Genomic DNA, 19498 nt, shown 5'->3' on the forward strand with positions numbered 1-19498 from the left:
CTTACTCCCAGCCAGGTTTTCTGGGCAGCTTTCAAGAAATGTGTCTGTAACCGAAGATCAGAAATGAAGTAACTGTGTGATTGCATAACTGGGCTGAAGAAAGACTTTGTGGATGTGAACAGAGAAAGTGGCCTGCTTTGTAGGTAGAATCTTTTAACCTTTGTGCACTGGTGTCAACTTTTCTTTTGTCTTCTAGAAAGTTCAGACAGAACTAGGCATTACTTTAACTCCATAGACTCGATCTTCTGGCCTAATAATAGAGAACAAATGGATCTAATGAAAAAGCAAATCAGTTCACCCAAGAAATATAATCTCATCTTGTGGCTTGTCTGCATTAAAAGTTTCCATTAAGTTCTGTGGCATTTACTGATTCCCAGATTCCCCCAGGCAAAAGGAAAGCAAACAAATACTTTGAGCAAATGCTTTGTTTGTAATAATGTGGCAGGATCAATCAAGACCAACCACAATGATGCAGAAAGGGTTTTTTTCTTGGCTTTGCATTCGTCAGATAAAATCCTGTATAAATTTTCTGGAGTCAGTTCTGTTGATTCACTGTGGCAAGTGGAGCTTGTCCTTCCATCAACATACATAATGAAGTGCTAAAAGGAGTGATGTCAGTGATGCATCTTCTTGATACTGGCTTGTAAATGTCAAATGCAAGTTTTGGTTGCTTTGTTTAAAGAGGAACATTTCATTTTAGAAAAATGTTTCATTTCAGTAATATGGGAGTTAAACCTCAAAGTCTGGTTTAAAGTTTCTTAAAGTAGAGTGGGTTTGGATTTGGAAATTATTCTGTGAAACAGAGGTGTGTGTTAGAAGTGAGAACCAAGATTTTGCTTCAGGCTGATCTCTGCAGTTCTAGTTACTTTCCTGAGGGAATGTAACTTAAGAAATCCAATTTTATACGTGGATTTTGCCTAGTACTTTTTTGTTGTTAAATTCACTGATTTTAATAAACCTTGTTAAGGCTTTGGCCCTATTAAATTCTTACTTATTTTGGTAGCTTAAGCAGCCAGGCTCTACTAGCTTCCCTGAGGAGGATGTTGCTCCAGCAGTTCTCTGTGAGTAAGTTAAAGCTTAGTTTGTTGGTCTCCACATCCCCACCATCACTCCCAACAGACACTGGGAAATTCAGATATGAGATACAAACCTATAAGAAACCTGACTTCCTAAGCCTCTGTGTGGAGATCGATGTCTTTGAGTCTGTCTTTCAGATTACACAGCTTTGGGGCCGGAACATTCTTCATTCATCACTATGCAGTTAGGTTGGTGCCTAACACATCATATTATTTTTATTTAAAATAAATAGCAGGAGTTAGCTCCTCCTGTCTTCCCATTCTGTGTAATACGGATATCCTTTTCAATTAGACAGAACTTCCAGACAGTCTCAGCTTTATTAGGGAAAATGATTACAAACCTATTCCAAATAAATACTCTTATTCTGATGGAAGTGTCTCCAGACAGAAAAGGCACTGTCTGACCAGTCACCAGTTATCAGAAGTCTGTCAACTTCCAACTGTAATCTACAATTAAAATTAAAATATTTTGGTATGTAACCAAACACAGAGAAAATATTGTCCTAAAGAGAGCTGAAGAGCACAAGAAGGTGTGGTTGTGCCCTATTTGTTCAGCATTGGTGAGTCATTTCATCTGAATTTCTATGCATTTTAAGAGTTTGTTTCAAAGGTCTATTGTGTGGTTGCTGGCAACAAATTAAATATCAGCACTGTTTGGGTCTTAATTTAGAATTAATTTAAAAATATCACTCATAATGTAAGACTTGACTGAATCTGTGGTGGTCACTGGAAGAATTGCCAACAATTTCACTAGGCTTTGGGGTCTCAACCCTCAAATATCTGTTTATTTTTTCCTCACTGTGTTTATTCTTGAATGGGAAGACAAGCATTCATTATTTCAGAGTCATTTTACAGTTTTGGACTTTTCATTTCTTCAGGATAAAACTGAGCTGGGGAAGAAGAAATGTAAAGAAAGTCATCGATCTATGAGAATAGAGGGTTGTGGGGTTTTGCTTTTCTGGTTTGAACTGCTCAACAATAAGTTTTCCTAACACTGCAGATAAGAGCTGTCAGAGGATGGATTCAATAAGGAAATTCCCTTATCTTTAATTTATCTTATTCCTTGTGATCTGATTTTTTGAGTGTCAAAAATAAATGAGTGTACATTAAATTCAATGTTTGACTCAAGGTTCTCTTTGCAAAATGAAACCTGTATTTTGCTTTCTGAGGGGTTGGTAACAAATAGAGTTCCCACCCACTCACCCCTTCTCAAGATTACACGGAAATTTAAGCTCATAAATCCAAGTTTTCAAGTAAATATTTCCTCTAGACTTTGAGGTCCTCCTACTTGCGTTCTTTGGGATGATCGTACCTTTGCTGTCTCTGGGGCATAGTGATTCATTCATTCTGTCTCCAAGATGAAATTGCCACCTGCTGAGCCTTTCTCTTGTTATTTCTTGTTAATAGCACTAGAGGAAGCTACTCTGTCTCCTGTCAGAAGAAGTTTGTTTTGGTAAGGCCAGAAAGGAACTTTGCAGCCTCTCTTACAAATATTTTATCTCCTGTCAGCATCGTAAGTCACAGGACAAATATTTGTCTCTTTGGCTTCATGGAATAGCTGAGAGAGGTATAACTGAATATAGAACAGAGTTTAACAGCCCCAAATCGTCAGGCTTTTGTAGCACGTACGCTGCTTACTAAGGAACTGCTGGACACTTTTACCCAAGTCTACCAAGTGTTGTATGCTACTCTTCCTAACGATTTGCAGTAGAGCCATTGGGGTATGTATGTACACTGGGAGAGAGAGAGGGAAGGAGAGAAATAAGGAAAGAAAAAGAGAAAATGTGAGAAAAGAAGTGTGTAGAGATTTCTAGTTTCCTTAGAGAGCCATTGGTGTAGAATGAAAATAAGCATCACTCCAAGATGACAATGCAAGGGAACATGAAACCATCTGTCTGAATGAAACAGAATAGCTGTGGGAGGGCATGACAGAGAGAGTAGTCTTCTGGCCTGTTAGTGCAAGATTCATGAGTTTCCCTATTCTGCAAACATTTCTTACGCACAGCTGCAAGCCTGTGTTGGGTGGCCTGGGTACAGTGAGTTTATGTATGTGCTACCTGTAGAAACAAGCACATTTGGCATAACCAAAAAATTACAGGTGGTCGATTCTTCCTTTGTGATACTTTGTTGTTGTTTGTTTGTTTGTTTTCTAAAAAAAAAAGCTCATGGTTTGATTTGTGTGTGTGTGCTTTTACTCACTGAACAAACCTTGCTCACATATTTGGGTTTGAATGAGTTCTTAGGATGAATTATCTTCTTATTACCTGAGTCCCTTCTCTAGCTCAAGTGGAATTAAGCCATTGCTTAATTTGATCCTCAGATTTAGCAGACAGGAGGGAGTTATGATCAATAAGATGATTATGTCCATAGGTTCTGATAATGAGGGAAAAATCACACAAAACAATTTCCTTCAAAAAGTATACGAGTTGCTAAAGCAGTTCACAGAAAACCTGAATTCTTAATCACTAATGCCTGCTTTGATTGCCATACTTTCCCCAAAGCATTCTCATTTTTAACTGAAGTATTTTCTTACTGAAGGCTTAATCCTCCATCTGTCATGAAGTCCAATGAAAACAGGTTGCCCCATTAGTTGCAGGCTGATTAGCTCTCCAGTATGTGTGTGCTATGTCTTCAGCAGCCAGTTTACTTTTAGCATGAGTAAGGGATTGAATTGAAAGCGAGAGCTCTTACTTTGCTCTGTCAACTCGGGGCAATTTCAGTTTTCATGAAACTTGTAACAGCTTTATTTCTTTGATCCCTCTATCCCATCCCATGTTTGAAACTGGCCACTGAGCTCAGCAAGTGCTGAGGAAGGGAATGGTAGAGGGACAGAGCACAATCGCATACATTTTATCTCTTTTGACGGTGGTTAAACTAAAAACTCTCAGGATCTGATTCTAAGAAATGTAACAACTTTGAAATCTTTGAAAACAGACTTGGCATTTTGAAATGGGATTTTTTTTTTTTTAATCGTTACCAGCTCATCACAGGCATGGGATTTAACCCCAGTTTTTCTAAGTGAGCATCTACCCCTCCATCAAAAATGTTTCAATAAGATCAAATATAAAATTATGGGTAAAATGTTTTCCTAGTGTTGCAAACCAACTCTTCGTGCCATCACCCTCAGTGCAAGCAAAAGGATGAAGTTGTTAGGACAGTAGTCCCTGGCAGGGTGTATGGATGTTGAGAGGAACAGTGAAAAAATCTTCGCTGAAAGAATGAGCAAGTGAGGGAAATTGAGTCAAATTAGTGACTATACAAGGGACATTAGTCAAATATGGATTTTTATGCGTGAATTTTTTTATGTGTGAATTAAGCTGTTATGCTCATTTTGGAATGGTAAGTAGAATGATCAGTGCTTCTACTCATGGATATTTCTTACTGATGAAAGCTCGTAAGACCACATCTTTCTAGAAAGACAGGCAGTATGCTTACAAGGCATTTGGTGGATGAAAAAGAGTACAGTGGTAGGGCAAGTAGTTCTGAGCAGCATTGACTCCGAAGATCAACAGATAATGTGGCAGAGGGGAGGGAGAGGAAACTTGGGGGTTTGTTTTTCTTCAATACTTTCACAACTGATGGAGAAAATAGTGCTGGACAAGTACTGCAGCCAGTTCATAAATACTAATGAATGTCAGATTGATGCCTCTGATGGTGTTTGTAGTAGAGTTTATCAATGATTCTGTTATCACTGAATGAAATCTCTTCCTTGAAACTCGTCAGTCTTGCTTGTGTATTTTTAATACCTGTTGGCATAATTCTTCAGAAAGCTGCAGGAGACTATTTAGATGTACTGAAATGATTAGCCTTCCGGGACTCCAACAACGACGTGAGTGCTATTTTGGTCTATTTTGATCTAAAATGGATTTGTGTATCTTTACAACATGCTAGCCAAATTGCTGTGCTAATTAAGCTAGATAAGACTATGCACAGTAACCAATATTCCTTAATCTGTATATTCTAACTCTGACAATTCTTGTAGGCTGTGTACTACTCAGTTTCAGGATGTAAAAATATTACAGAGCTGCTGTCTTGCCAAAAAGACGTTGCATCAGTCAACGCTGAGATTGCATTTAATATGTGCTAGGCAGTAGACTCGCAGCTCAGATTGCTGTTCTCCTTGATGTTTCATGTGGTGAGATGCACGCCAGGCAGAATATACACATTTCTATAGCCTAATGCTGACAGCTGAAAAAGGGCCTTAAGGCATTGTGCCAGTGACCCCCACCATGAGGAATGAATGCAGTGTATCTCTGTATTCTGCATTGTCTTTTGCCACACACTGGAGGTGGAAAACCTTTCCCAGCTGCCCACTTCCAGGCTTTTTCATAGTTCTTTTTTTTTTTTTTTTTTAATGAGACATAAATTTCCAATTTTTCAATTGCCTGAAGTGCAGGGAAAAAAAAAAAAAAGTTTCTTTGTAGATTTTCTTACTTTCATGTTCATTATTATTGTTATCCAAAGCAGTAGTACCAGGAGCAAGCATTGAGTATAAAACTACAATACTGTAAGAGGTGTTTTACACAAAGAGGTGTCTATTTACAATGTTAACTCTCTCAAGCCAGTTATTTTAGTCTGCCATTGTCATTACTGTCCTCCTTTGCAATAAGAAATGATCCATAAGGCTTAAATGTTTTTTTAGCTGCTTGGTCTCAGTGTTTTGTGCGTTTTTCTGGTGCTACATTTTTTTAGTTGGAGTTCTTTGTCAACACAGTTGATGCTGTGACTAATTTGGCTAATTCTGGAAGAAAGGCTTAGGCTTGGATTTTGCATTGGTATTTTGTAAGAAGTTACAATGAATGAGCAGTCTGGGTTATGCAGACAGTTGAGTGGGATGGTACCTTCTGGCCTTCAAATCAATGGGATGTATGATTCAGGCCTAACTCCTGAGCCAGTCTGTAATGTCTTTGAGATGATTTTGCATGCAGAGCACTCCATACAATGCTCATGAATGTGCCTTGGATAAATGGGAAAGTGACTAGTGGGGCTTTCACACAGGGGCATACAGATGCTATTAGGACACTGTAGTATTGCCAAGTTTCTCTGATTTAGCCAGACCTCACTACAATTGACGTTTTCTCGGAAGTATCATATTGTTTTAAAGAAGTCATGTTTATTATTTTGGGGGAAAAAAAATAATGAAATGAGAACAAAACCAACCAACCAACCAACCAACCAAAAAGGTTTTCTCAGAATCTACAAATAATAGACTTGGATTAATTAAACACAAAATGGGGGATTTTGAGTAACAAATTGTGCCCCCAAGTGTCTGCAGCCCAGACAATGTGCTGGGCCAGTGCCTGAAAGTGACACAGTCTTGCAGTCTAGTTTGTATGGTGACACAACCCTGCTGCCTATTTTGGATGACCTGATTTAATTGCGCCAGCAGAGAGAAATGCAGAAAAGGAAGCATGCTTCAGAAAGAGTGACAGACCCATTCAACTGTTACAATGCCCTCTCCTGATAATCAGAGCTGCTATTAATTGTAGAGATAAGGACATTTTTTTTGCCTAACCTTACATTGTCATTCAGCTAAATGTGTTGCCTTGAGGGCAGTGCATTTCTGTCCAATTTCTGGTAAATGATATAGGGATACTCATGGTCTGGAGAAGATGAGTCACAGAATCATTAAGGTTGGAAAAGACCTCTAAAATCACAGTCCAGCAATCAGCCCACATACCCACTGCTCATGTCCCTCAGCGCCACATCCACACGGCTCTCGAACGCCTTCGGGGATGGTGACTCCATCACCTCCCTGGGTAGCCTGTGCCACTGCCCCACTGCTCTTGCTGAAAAGAATTTTTTTCTAATATACAGCCTGAAGTTGTGCACCAGGGTGGCTTTGAGGCCACACTGCCCAGAGACTGGAAACTGCTGCCTTCTGTGTAGGCCTCCAAGAGAGCACTGTGCCTTGTCCAGTTCAGTCTTCCAGGTGGGCACAGGATAGGCAGAGTCCTGGGACAGGGGAGAGTGCCAACATCAGGAGTGGAAAGAAGCTTGAGACTTGCAGGTAAGAAGCAGGAGGAAATTGTGACTGGATTCAAAGCCCTGCCCAGTGTGGGCTGCCCAGTCTACACCACTCTTGAAAAAGGGCTAACCTCTTGACCTTTGCCTACGTAGTTTGTGTATATAGTAATTAAAAAAAAAAGAGATTTACATGGTCAGCCATGTGAGACAAGTGGTTCGGATAGTACTACGTCACCACTTCTCTTATCAGAGGTTAGCAGCCAATTTCCATTGCTATATTTATCCTTTATTGTGTGCAAATAGTATCCTTCATTGTGTGAGTGTCACTTTAAATGCCACTTGGAAGGCTAGAGAGCATGATGTCTTATTTTCACCAGTCCAACTAACACTAATTTTACAAGCGAGCCATGTTGCTTATTCAGAACAAGAGCACGTTTTTTAAAAAGACATTTTTTTAAAGAATTGAATAGTTGCAGTTGTTGGATAAAGGTGCTTAGATACTGGATTAGGAATTTGCAAGATCAAAGTAGCAGTTAAGATGCCAGGGAACTCATCCAAATCACAACATAGCTGATATTCTTTAGGGAATACTGGGCTGTTTTGTATACGGTATTCTTGGTTCCCCGTAACTTAAAACCTGAAGAATCGAAATGATTACAAATATCAGGCGAAATCTTTCAAGGTGTTGAGTGCCCACTACTCACATTGGGCTGAATACTCTTTTACACTGTGGCCCTTTATGCTACAAAGGCAATGCGAAAGGCCCTTGGCGGCAGCAAATGCCACAGGAGGCCCCTTCGCGGTATCAGACCGTAGCGAAGTAGGTTGGGTGCAGCCGGGCATTGGGCCCATTTTCTTGGCGGTACTCAGCACCTCTCAGGAGCAGGCTGACACAGGAGTGGTTCTGGCAGGAAAGCTCAACTATTTGTGATCTCAATTACACTGGAAAATGTAGGGGATGGGTTCTGCTTTCTTTTTTTCTTTTTTCTTTTTTTTTTTTTTAACCTGTGTGAAGCCACAGGGCTGGTCTCCTTGAGATCTGGACTGCAAATACAGGTCATGAAATGTTTTCCATCCTGATGGCAATGCCAGCATTCTGAGGCCAGTGAGGTGCAGATCTCACCTACGTCTCTGCTGCAGTGGCAGATGCATCCAGTAACTCCTATCCTCTCTAGAGCTACAGAGGGGGCATGGCAAAGGCAGTAGTGGAGCAGGCTTCATTCTTTAAACTTAACAACTGATAGGAGAGCTGAAATTTCACCCAGGTTCAGCAGGTGGTAAAAACTCCAGAGAAATGGAATATCTTTTTCTCATCATTTTGTCATTTACTTGGAATACTTGGATTTCTGTTTCAAAGCATCTTTCTTTCCTTCTCTCTTTCTCTGTTTCTTTTTTTCTTTCTTTTTTTCTTTCTCTTTCTTTCTTTCTTTCTTCTTTCTTTCTTTCTTTCTTCTTTCTTTCTTTCTTTCTTTTTCTCTCTCTTTCTCTTCTTTCTTTCTTCTTTCTCTCTCTTTCTCTCTTTCGAGGGTTAAAAAGGCAGCAAATATGAAAATTAAATAGCATGAACAACTCTTATTTCTTTTCTTCCAGGAAACTGATTTTATTAGCATTCAAAATGATTGTGGTTCTCTTTCTGATTCAGCCACAAAAAAAAAAAAAAAAGAAAATATACACAGTTTTTCTCCATTGTAGTTAATAGTAATAATATTGTTATCATCACAGTGGGATAAGCAGGATTTCTGAGAAGATAATACTTGTTTTGCCTTTAATTAGACCAACTGCATATTTGGAAAAGAGACAAGGATGGGAAAAATACAATTTTGAAAATTAAAAAGATGTTTATGTAATCATGGTCACAGTATTAAAATTCCCCCAAACCCTTTTCATAACAAATAAACGAGAAGCTCTTAGTACTTTCTCATTACTTAATAGATTGGGTTTGGGAATTTTGTTTGTTGTTTTGTTTTATTGGGTTGTTGTTGTTGTTTTGCTCTAAATGTGGAATGAACTTGGTGTTATGTGTTCCATATATTGAGAAGTTGGGTATTGGGTCTAATTTCCATGTGTTTATTGATGAGAAATGGGAAAGATAATGCTTCACATAGAGTCTGATGTTTTGTGTCCTTTTTCTCTCTTGTCCCTCACCTCTTCCTTCCTTTCACCCACAAATATTCTGCATAGACAGACTTCAGTCGAGTGCAGCAGTTCATTATGTATATTTGTATGTACATGCTTATCAAAACTTCGTAAGTGTAGGTGAGGAAATTCTCTGAATTGAGTAACCCCAGTAGTTTCACATCACAATGGCTGATTTGTAATGGTCAAAGGTAGCAGCCTGCATGTTTCCATGGAGGTTTTCTGCCCGAGAACAGAGAAGGGCTCCAGGACGTGAATTTTATAAATACTTGTGGTGATAAGAGAAATCTTGGCTTACAATGCCCACTCGATGAAATACAAATCAGAAGAACAGCTTTCATTAGCTGTTTCATTAGTTGCTCATGGGTTTACTTATTAGAAGATGCAAACAGATGGTACAGCTGCATGCAGACCCTACCTCTCCCTCTCCTGGTAAATACAAAATTCTGCGTATAGTGCTTTTGAGTTTCTGTCCAGCAGCTTCCATGTCCAGCACTTATAAACAACCTTTCCTCTCAGTTGTCCTAGCACCTGGCTTGGTGGCCCACAGGGTCACCTTCCTTGTCATTTGTGCATAACACAATTGCTAGGAAGCCTCAAAGTGCAGAGTGCTGGCTTAAGCCAAGATATAATAGACATGAGGAAGGAGGGCCTGAGCCCTCCTTGTTGTCTGTGAAATGGCATCTCCAGTTGCTGTGCCACTGCTGGGGAACTGATACAGCCCTGAGACAGTGCCACAGCAACCTGCTGTTCTCCAGATCTGGGTGTTACTGGCATGTAAAGGCTGACCCAAGCAGGGTTTTGTGGCAGCGGGCCATATGTTTAACCTTGACTACAGTGCCCTTTTCCAGAGACTGATTGTGGTTTTCATATTATCTAACAAGCTTGTCATTTCCTGTACTAGTTGTAACACAGCTGAATATTTTCTAGGTTACCTAACCAAACTTCTTCAAAATCATACTGCTTATGCCTGCGATGGGGAACGTTTGAGTCTGCACTGTCCTCGGCATTCAACAATAAGTATTCAGTCAGCACTTTACGGGCAAGACTACCAAATGTGTGGCACACAACAGCCTGAAGCCAGAATGACAGAACCCACAAACTGTGTGGCACCCACCTCCTTGCAGGTATCATGTCTTGTAAAGGTTCATCATGCACAGCATGCCTGTAGACTTCCATGCAGTGAGCTGTGCTGTAGGAAAACTGCAAGTGTTCACCACGTTGAATGAAATGTCACAGTATTTTTGTCAGTTTGTCACAAAAAGTATTGCACCTGAAAGGATTCATCTGGCCAGCAAGGTATTACTTGACAGTAGGACTGTGAAAGCTGTGTAGATTTCCTTCCGTTTTGATAAGCCTTACTTTTAAAACCACATTCTCAATGTTCCCTAAAGTAATCAGTTCCCTTCTAATCAAGTATCTGTGATGGCTCAGTAGACCAGCCGTTATCTATCACATGGACTTTCCTTATCCCCAGCAGAGGACGCAAATTTTTCCTTATCCCCAGCAGAGGCCACAAATTTTTAACACAGTTGGGTTATTGAGTTAGCTGAGATCTTGGTAGGAGTTTGGCTTCGTCCATGCTGTCGTCACTGAAAGGGCCTGTGGCAGCTAAACAGCAGATTCTAAGCATTCTATGGCTACCTACATTTCAAAAAATACATGGTTTGTATCAAGAATATCCTATATTTTGTTTCCCAAGCCCACTTAAATATAATTTAAAATGACTTACATTTCATACATTATTGCTTTCTGCCATGGAGACTTCTAACAGGTCTTAGAAGGCCTGGCTTACACTGCTGTTAAAGTCTTGTTCCATCATAGTGGAAATAGCAGTGTTAAACCTAATTCAGTAAATCATTGGAAAAATGTGTAGTCAGTGGAATCTAAACATGTTCTGTCAGTAAAGCTGTTGTAAGTGCTTTACAGAAGCTTTGATGAAGCTTGCAGTGTTTGTGCTTATAGCTGACACGTCACTCTTTGACAACAGGGAACATCTGTTTCTACCACTAGTGAGCTGAAGAGTTTTACGGAGTTGTTTGGCAGTAACATCTTCTCTCCAGAAACATTATTAGGCCCATAGTTTATATGTGTGGCTTGCCCATGCTGTACTGCAACTGCTAAAGACATTCCAGCCTTGACCTGTGGGCCATGTGAAAGTACAGCTCTCCACTAAAAACAGTAAGCCAGATGCATCCTTGATGTCATTTTACTGATTACTGTGAGGCAACACCAATGATTATTTTGAGTTTGTGATGTTGAGCATCTTTGTGAGGTCTCCTTTTGCAGGTTGTTTTTTTTTTTTCCCCTGCATATAATAAACACAGCGTGGGACAACTGTTGTATAAACTGTCATCATTGTTTGGGCACTGTCACTGATCAAAGACATGAAATCACTCTGACAGGGCCACAAATGTGAGACATACAAATGCTCTGCATCTTAGGGAGTTATGGTTCTGTCAAGGAGAAGAGCAATATCCTGTAAACTGATTTCTTAGAGAAAAAGCACCGGTGATCTCATCCCTCCTCCCCTTCCCTTTGGAATTACATCTGCAGTCTGCATAAATAAGCGTGATGCTACCCTGCAGCCCTGAGGATGTGTAACAGGCATTTTATATGGAGACCTCCTATTAAAAGGATTACTGCAAAATTTGATCTGTCCTGAGATGTTAATAACCCTAGGCTGTCTTGTTATGATTATTGCTTTCATAGTTGCATGTTTTTGTGCAACAGCTTGATAGAAAATGTGACTACTCTTTGCCGTAAGCAAGAAAAAATACAAACAGATGCACAGGAGATGATTCAGCTCGGGTGCAAGAAGATGACTCAGTAGGGGAGAGCCATCTTCATTTACTGAAGTCGTAACTCTATTTCACTGTCCTGCTCCAGAACAATCCTAATTAAGGAGGAGCTGTTTGTGTAACTTGCAACTCTTTAAAAGAATAGTTGAGTGATAAAATTAAATCTGCTGGGCTTTTCCTTCCCTTTTAAAATCTACAGTGTGCACTTAATGCTGGAAAAGTATTGGATGCACATTGTCTTCTTCTGCGCAGGAAAACAAAAAGACAAGAATGTTACAGGATCACTGCAATATGCTGCCAATGTGTATCATTTCTGTTTGGGAAGGATGGCTTCCAGGGATGGCAGGAGAGGCTCAGCCACTGCCAATTCTCTGAGCATGGAAACAAGAGTGCAGTTTGTGCTAATCTCAGTGGTGAAATTGTGATTTGGCATCTTGATGTGACTCAGAGCCCTTTTAATGAGAAACAGGACCAAAAAAATCCTATAGATTTTATGAAAGTACCTAAAACTATCTGAGAATTATATATTACAGTTACTCCTATTTAGAGCTAAGTGACATAAAGATAATGCCCTCCTTAGTGCGTTGTGCTTTTATATGTCAAGAATCAGGGGCACAGCAATCAGAGGATCATAGCATGGCTTGAGTTGGAAGGAACCTTAAATATTATCTAGTCCCAACCCCCTTACTATGGGAAATAGTATGTAGAAAACCTCTGATCTGGGCTCTGGAGGTGAATAGGAATTTCTTAAGTACACTGCTGCATTTTAACTATTTTTTTAGATGCTTTGGGGTGTGACTTGGTTATGGCTGGTCTCAGAGTCATCTTCTACAGCATCTTCATGTTTTCTTTCACCATCACTGCTACAGGTCTGAAAGCACTGATAAGTGAGAATATTACTGAAAGTATTAGGAATGCATGATCCTTTAACTAGCCTAGAGGAGGTCCATGAGACTCTCTGTGTGTAACAGCGGTGACCTTCCTGTTGTCCTCTTTCAGTTGCCACTCAATGAAACAGCACAGTAAGGACCATGGTTTATTGCTATGCCAAAAGATCTAACGTAGATTTGACCTTAAAATGACATTAAAAAAAAAAAGAGGAAAAAAAAAGAGAAGAAAAAAACAAGTTAAGGGTAGACTTACTCACATGTGTTCTTGGCTCTGTGCATAGTCCCAAGTATCAGTAGGCTGTGGTGGCGTGCAGCAGGGTCTTGCTGACAGTCTGAGGTCAGAGAGAAGAGTAACTAGCAACAGTGAATTGATAGCATCCTCAACTGCCACTGATATTGCAGTTATGAATGTGTTACCATAAACTTGGCTGTGGCTCAGAGGCCATAGGAGATGTGGCCTAAATCCAGGGATACAAATGTATTACATGTTTATGGCCAGAAAGCTGTGAAGGAAGTTTATCTCTTGTATAGAACAAAGTACAACTAAATGTTGTAATTGCTGTATAGCTTCATACCTTGTTTTCAAGACTATCCCTTTTGCCTGTTGTTCTAGAAAGTACTGGATGAATGCCAAAACCTGAGATCCTGCCAACTTCTTGTCAATAGTCGGGTTTTTGGACCTGATCTATGTCCAGGGACCACTAAATTCCTCCTTGTCTCCTTTAAATGCAAACCTAGTAAGTAATCCACAAGAGAAAAATGTGCTTTTGTCTGTTTTATTTTTTTGTTTTGGTTAGAATGCCACTGCACAAAGCTTTACATAAATCCATGTTGAGTTTTGAGACTCTTAGATTAGTAACAAGTTGCTTTTTTTCTACCCTGCCTTGGCTCTCTGCTGTGCTTACAACTTCACTGTGCTTGCTGCCAATTTAGTGACCAGTGTAGTTTGTCAGAACCAGATGTCAGACGTCAGACTCTAAAGGAAAAATATTTTGGAAATTATTTTTAAAGCGATGACAATGATAATGTCTTATTAGAAATACAGAGCTGAACAGCAAAAGCAGATGTCTGGATCCAAATGATGAAGAAGATATCGTAAGAAGAAGTATGCAAAAATGCTTAAGAAGTAGGACTAAAGTTCTAAAAGAACTTTGATTATAGAATTATCTGTATCCTAAACAGGTAATTGACATTGGCATGGAAAAGGAGCAAATCCTGCCCCAAAGAGAACCATCTTTGCAAACATGAGAAAAGTGTCAAAAAAATTAATCATGATGAGTTTTAATTTATTGTTTTGTTTTCTTTCAATTGTTTTTCTTGTTGCTATTATGTATGAGAACAAGCCCTGGTTGCCCAGGGGCTCAGCTGTTTCTGTCAGCTAATTTCCAGTGTGGCTGAAATGGATCCCAAAGAAAATACTCAAGGAATTATTTATGGGTAGGTTCATTAGCTGACACAGGATACCATCCCACAGCTGAAGGAGAAAACATGAAAGAGATTTTCTTTAATCACAGCATCAGCATAGGCTTCATTGGTGGAATAGGAATAAATGTGGCACAGCAAGCTGTGTACAGAGTATGCAGCAGAGAACTGAAGAGCAGAGATGGAAAGGAATAGATAATTCTCACCTTTGGCAAAGCACTGACAAAAGAACTGCCAGAGAGATTTACTGGGCCAATTATCTAAGACTGTCTAGAATTTATCATTTTTGTGATCTGTTACTAATATTTCTATTTTTTTCATATACTACGATTACTACATTACTAATAAATACAATAAGTAAAATTGAATATAGCAATTGTGACTGTTTTCATTAGAAATCTCCTTCTACTAATGAAAAGTGGATCCTCTTTTTAATTTTTAATTATTATTTTAATATTTTAGATATTTTTCCCAGTGAAAATAAGTTACTTTGAGCACATAATACTGATTGTCTGTGGTACAAATATTACAAAAGCTGATCAAAAGTGTATTTAGCTTTCAGAATAGAAGAGAGTCCAGTTCCAATGCAAACTACATTATTTCATTCAGCAGGAAATTTATATTTGTAGACGAGATACCAATATTGTTAGACTTGGCTGGAAAAGCATTCCTATTCAGGAAATCGCTCGGGTATAATTTTAAGCATATGTTGCAAACTCCTTGCCTTCAAGTGAGCGCTGAAGTGATTACCCAAATTCCTTAGTTTTTCATCTCGTCGGAAATGTTGCCCTCCCCTCTGAATCTCTGCAGAGATGTCTGTTGTATGCCAACCCTTGCTGTGTCTCATGATGCCTGTGGGTCTGTCCCGCATCCCCCTCCAGCACAGCCCAACTTCAGGCTGCCAGCCCTGGGATCAGAGCCGCCATTTTGTGGGTACGACCCCCATGGCAGTACAGTATGACATCTGGGAGGAACTTTAAAGAGCAGCAAGCAAGAAAATTAACCCTTTAAGAAAAATAATAATCTATTCTAAATGGAACAGTGTTTCCTTTATTGAATAGATAGGAATTTTTCTCTCTGGATCCCCTAGCACTTACACCCACACTCTGCTCCCTCAGTAACAATAAGATTTCCCTTTGCTCCTGCTTGGCTCAGGAACCTCCTTTCCTGTTTTCACGTGATTGAAAGACAAAAAAATGGAGCAGAACGAACTCTTCTCCCTGGCCTCAACTGCACGAAGGGAAGGTTTAGCACTGTAGCCAGGCCAGGGAGGCCTGAGCAGCGGTAGGCCACAAGCAGATAACTGCTTAGGCTGCATCTGATCAGATGGCAGAACCCAGCCTAGGTTTGTGCCTGGGTGGGATCGGCCACACTGTCCCAGAGATCATCCCTCTCAGTGTGGGGAGCTCTGCCAGCCTGCCCATGCCCCCTGAGAGAGAGAGTGCACTGTTTTTCTCAGGCTCCTGATCCACACTGCTTTGTCAGCAAAACTTTCAAAGGAGTCTTGCCGGGTGGTCACACCCAGGGAGTCCCACTGACTGGTGGAGCGATGCAAATAGAGCTGAGAGCACTGCCTGGCTCAGGGCTCACAGCTCGTCCTCCATTCTTCGGCACTCGCTCGGTGCCGCGTGCTGTGCCGCTGGCGATGCCAGCCGCCTCCATGATTGATGAGGCCGCAGCATTTTGGAATGGGCACAGAATGCGACATTGTCCTGGGGAGGTACAAAAGGAAAGGATAAGTTTGTCCTCCCGAACAGTAGTGGAAAGCAGGCCAGAAAAGCAGGCAGGAATGGGGGCGGAGGTTCCAGTGGGAGAGGAGATTGGCAAAAGTTAGTATTTCAATTCATTTTTAAAAAGAGCTAGAGGCTTCAGACAGTCATAAGGGAACAATTTAGTTGGAGGAAATGCTCCACTTTGCTATTGGCTTTGTCTGTGGTTGTAATTGTTCCACATATCACTCAAAAAACAACTTGCAGAAAAGCTGTTTTCTGTCATGCTGCTATTTGCTATTAACAGTCTAGCTGAGAAACTTGCCTCATGCTACTGTATTGTTTTTTGCTTCTATTTCAGCTGAATACAAAACCAAATCAGCCTGTGAAAACCAGGAACTGAAACTCCACTGTCAAGAGTCCAAGTTCCTTATTATCTATTCTGCCACCTACGGCAGTTGGGCACATGAAGACAACATCTGCTCAGCCAAGGCAGAACAAGTCCCTCAGTTTGGTAAGTTAGTATGCTCTCAATAGACCTTCTCCATGTGGGTGCACAGGAGAGGGGGGCACGGGTGGGGAGAAAGGGTCAGGCATGAGAGCAGTGGCATTTGGAAGTAGTTGGTGGTTGAAGCATGAGAGATTATTTCTGAAACTCAAACAAACTACACAAGGGAGAAATGAGTAAGAAATGTAAGCAAAGTAATAGCCCTTGATGTAGTTAATAATTTTTACTATGATTACCGTCAAATGCTCTTTCTATTGGCTCTCGAACTTGTGACTGTATTCAGTATCAGCTGCTGGCTCTCTTTCTTCCTCCAATGTCTGACAAAGACCAGGCAACATGAGTGTCATGCCACCTTGTCTTTCTGATGCCTTTCACACTGATCTCTCCTTGCCTTAAGTGCAGACGGTCAGGATGAGGTCCACAGGTCAGGACGAACTGCTTTGGATGCAGTTTTATGACCCAACTCCGAGACTGTGATAGTGTGCGAGTGTGTTAGTAAATCAGATCCACCTGGGGCTTCTTTCTGGCAGGAGCCCAGAAAACAGGAAATGATGTGTGTGTGTAGCACCTAGCCATCACCCATAGCAGGATGGCTGCATGCAGTCTTGACTTCTGGGACTGCTCACCAACCTTAATTGTGATGGGAGCTGTTGATACTGGCCAGAATAGTGCAGGGACCGCAGATATCATCAGATACACAGAGAACTGTGTTAGTGTTAGAAATGTTTCCCTGTCACTGCTGATTTACTACAGGTGCATTTCAAGGGATGTGAATATTAATGTTGCTATATTAATATATCTAGCCAGTATAGTAATGTTGCTATAGTATTAGCACCTTGGTGACAGACTATGAGCATTAGCAAACTCACACTGTTCCCCTTTGAACAGGTAGAAGAACCCAAAACATCATCAGTAGTTTACGGTCAGCATCAATTACCAATCACTGACTTCAAAGTCTCAACTGGTGCAAGACTGATAGTTCAGTTTTTATCATTAGGTACCTAATTATATATTTTATGTGTTTGTGAGGATGCTTGTATGAATAATGCATTCAGTGCCAGACACCAAAAGCATGGATGTATGTTTTCATGCTGTGGAGAAGACCAGTGCAGGATCTGTGTGCTGCTTACCTCCCTTCACACCGCACAGGGAAGGACTTAGATGGCTGACACCAGTTCTGTGCAAAGCCTGAACTTTATTCACTTCTGAGAAACTGCTACAAGTGAAATCTATAATCTGAATTGCATCTCTGAACAAGAGAGATCAATAACTAGTCTTAAAAGCAATTTGTCTGCAAGCCAGTATTTCTATTTAGTTTTATAAGTATTAAAAATGTATTGGCTGAAAAATGTATTCTGTTCTGTTGCAAGAATCTACTTAAAATTGCCAGGTCCATATTTCACACTGGCTATTCTAACACAAACTTTAGCTATGTGTATTTGTTCTACAAAGGAAATATCTTAGCAGGTTTCTGAAGGACCCGTATATTCTCTGTGATGATAGCCTTAGTGTATGACTCCAAGCAGAGCAGAAAGAGCTCATTTGATAGAGAAGGATCATCATACTTGCTTACTTCTTGTATTTCTTTTACCTCTGAAAATTGCTTACTTTCCGATAGTGTCCTATAGTACTTATATTCCATAGATCATAATACTACAAAGTCTTCTTTCTGGATAAAGTCTCCCAGTGTAAACAGACTAGGAACTTGCAAGAAAGCAAAATCTGTGCTGTGTCTGCCTGCATAAAAGCAGTTTTTAGCTGTTGCTCTTTTTGTGTTCTGCAAAGCAACCTAAAACTGGCAATAGGAGAGAACATAAAACTTGAGACAATCACAAGGTAGAGCTGCAGAAGGTAGACCCTGATACAAGTTTCCTATTATGTAATGAAGTAGTTGGCCTCTTCCTGCACAGTGCCAGTAACACCCTACAGTGAGTATGGTTTTCCAGAGCACTTATGTGCTTATGAGTATACATTCAGTTATCCCAAGGGACTTAGCACTTAGGAACAAAATCCAATTGACTCCAGTTCTATCCATCTGGAGCTTAAATCTTACTTATGTGGTTATTCAAGCACATACAGATGTCAGTGCATGCATAATTAGACTATTTAAGTGCCAGTATGCTTCTTTTCTGAGAAGGCAGTGGTAGTTTGAATGTCAACATCATTTCAACAGTTTGAGGCAATTTAGAAAGTGTAGTGCAGCTGTTCTTTATTCCAGAATCAGAGCCCCTGTTTGTTTGCACCAAAAGCTAAATCTGCTCCAGCTCAAACTCATGTTTGTGCGTCTTGGCCTAAAGACAGTGGTCAAGCCCTACCATTTCTTTCACTGCATCACAGGAAAGCTTTGTGGCATTTTTTTTAGTACTATGCAAATAAGAAGTTGTCTGTAGTTTCTGATGACATGTATAGGAAGTCTATGCTGAGCTCAGAGTTTTGCTTTTATTCATACTGGGTTTGATCCTACTAGAAGTACTGGATGTTGAATTAATTAGATACTTCTCTAGGTTTTGGCACCTCACGTTATGTGCATTGTGGCTGATAACTGTACATTGTGGCTGCATTACTGGCATGCAGCAGCACTGAGCTGAGACAGATGTATTTTGAATTATCAGTTTACTTTTCTGTGAGCAGTGTATCAAGTCAGCTGTCAGACTTACACAGCTGTGCTTGAAACACAGAAAAACGTAAAATTTCTTTAGCGTCAGGATTCTCCTCCATATGTAAACAGCATATAAATCTGTCTCTTTATCTGCAACATCTGCATGGCATCAGAGCATTTGTGGGACCCTGAGCCCCAAGTCAGTATCCGGCATGGCTGCCACGATCAAAAACTTTACAAGAAAGCTGAGATTTGTTTGGATGCAGTTCTGCTTAACAGAATCTGTTGTGCTCAACAGATTTCCAGCAAATAGGAGCCTGTAGCATTTGTTTCCTCTGTCGTTTTTTTCTGACATACTCTGTCTTTCACATTTGTACAAACATGTGCATG

General features: G+C 40.3%; 1 protein-coding gene across 6 annotated transcripts in view; it reads left to right on the forward strand.

Moving 5' to 3' along the window:
* Positions 1-19498, forward strand: part of EVA1C (eva-1 homolog C) — a 37013-nt gene that overhangs the window by 4430 nt on the left and 13085 nt on the right. For 2 of the 6 annotated variants that reach the window (XM_085241921.1, XM_085241915.1), the window contains exons 2-4: positions 10110-10306; positions 13484-13607; positions 16363-16515. In XM_085241921.1, the coding sequence (XP_085098047.1) occupies positions 10110-10306; positions 13484-13607; positions 16363-16515 (474 nt within the window). Of the gene's footprint in view, positions 1-11; positions 144-10109; positions 10307-13483; positions 13608-16362; positions 16516-19498 lie in introns of all 6 variants that reach the window. The other 4 variants (XM_085241933.1, XM_085241925.1, XM_085241939.1 and 1 more) reach the window with 4 other exon arrangements.

The sequence above is a fragment of the Meleagris gallopavo genome, chromosome 1, assembly GCF_905368555.1.
Source record: "Meleagris gallopavo chromosome 1, MGAL_WU_HG_1.1, whole genome shotgun sequence".
Lineage (NCBI taxonomy): Eukaryota > Metazoa > Chordata > Aves > Galliformes > Phasianidae > Meleagris > Meleagris gallopavo.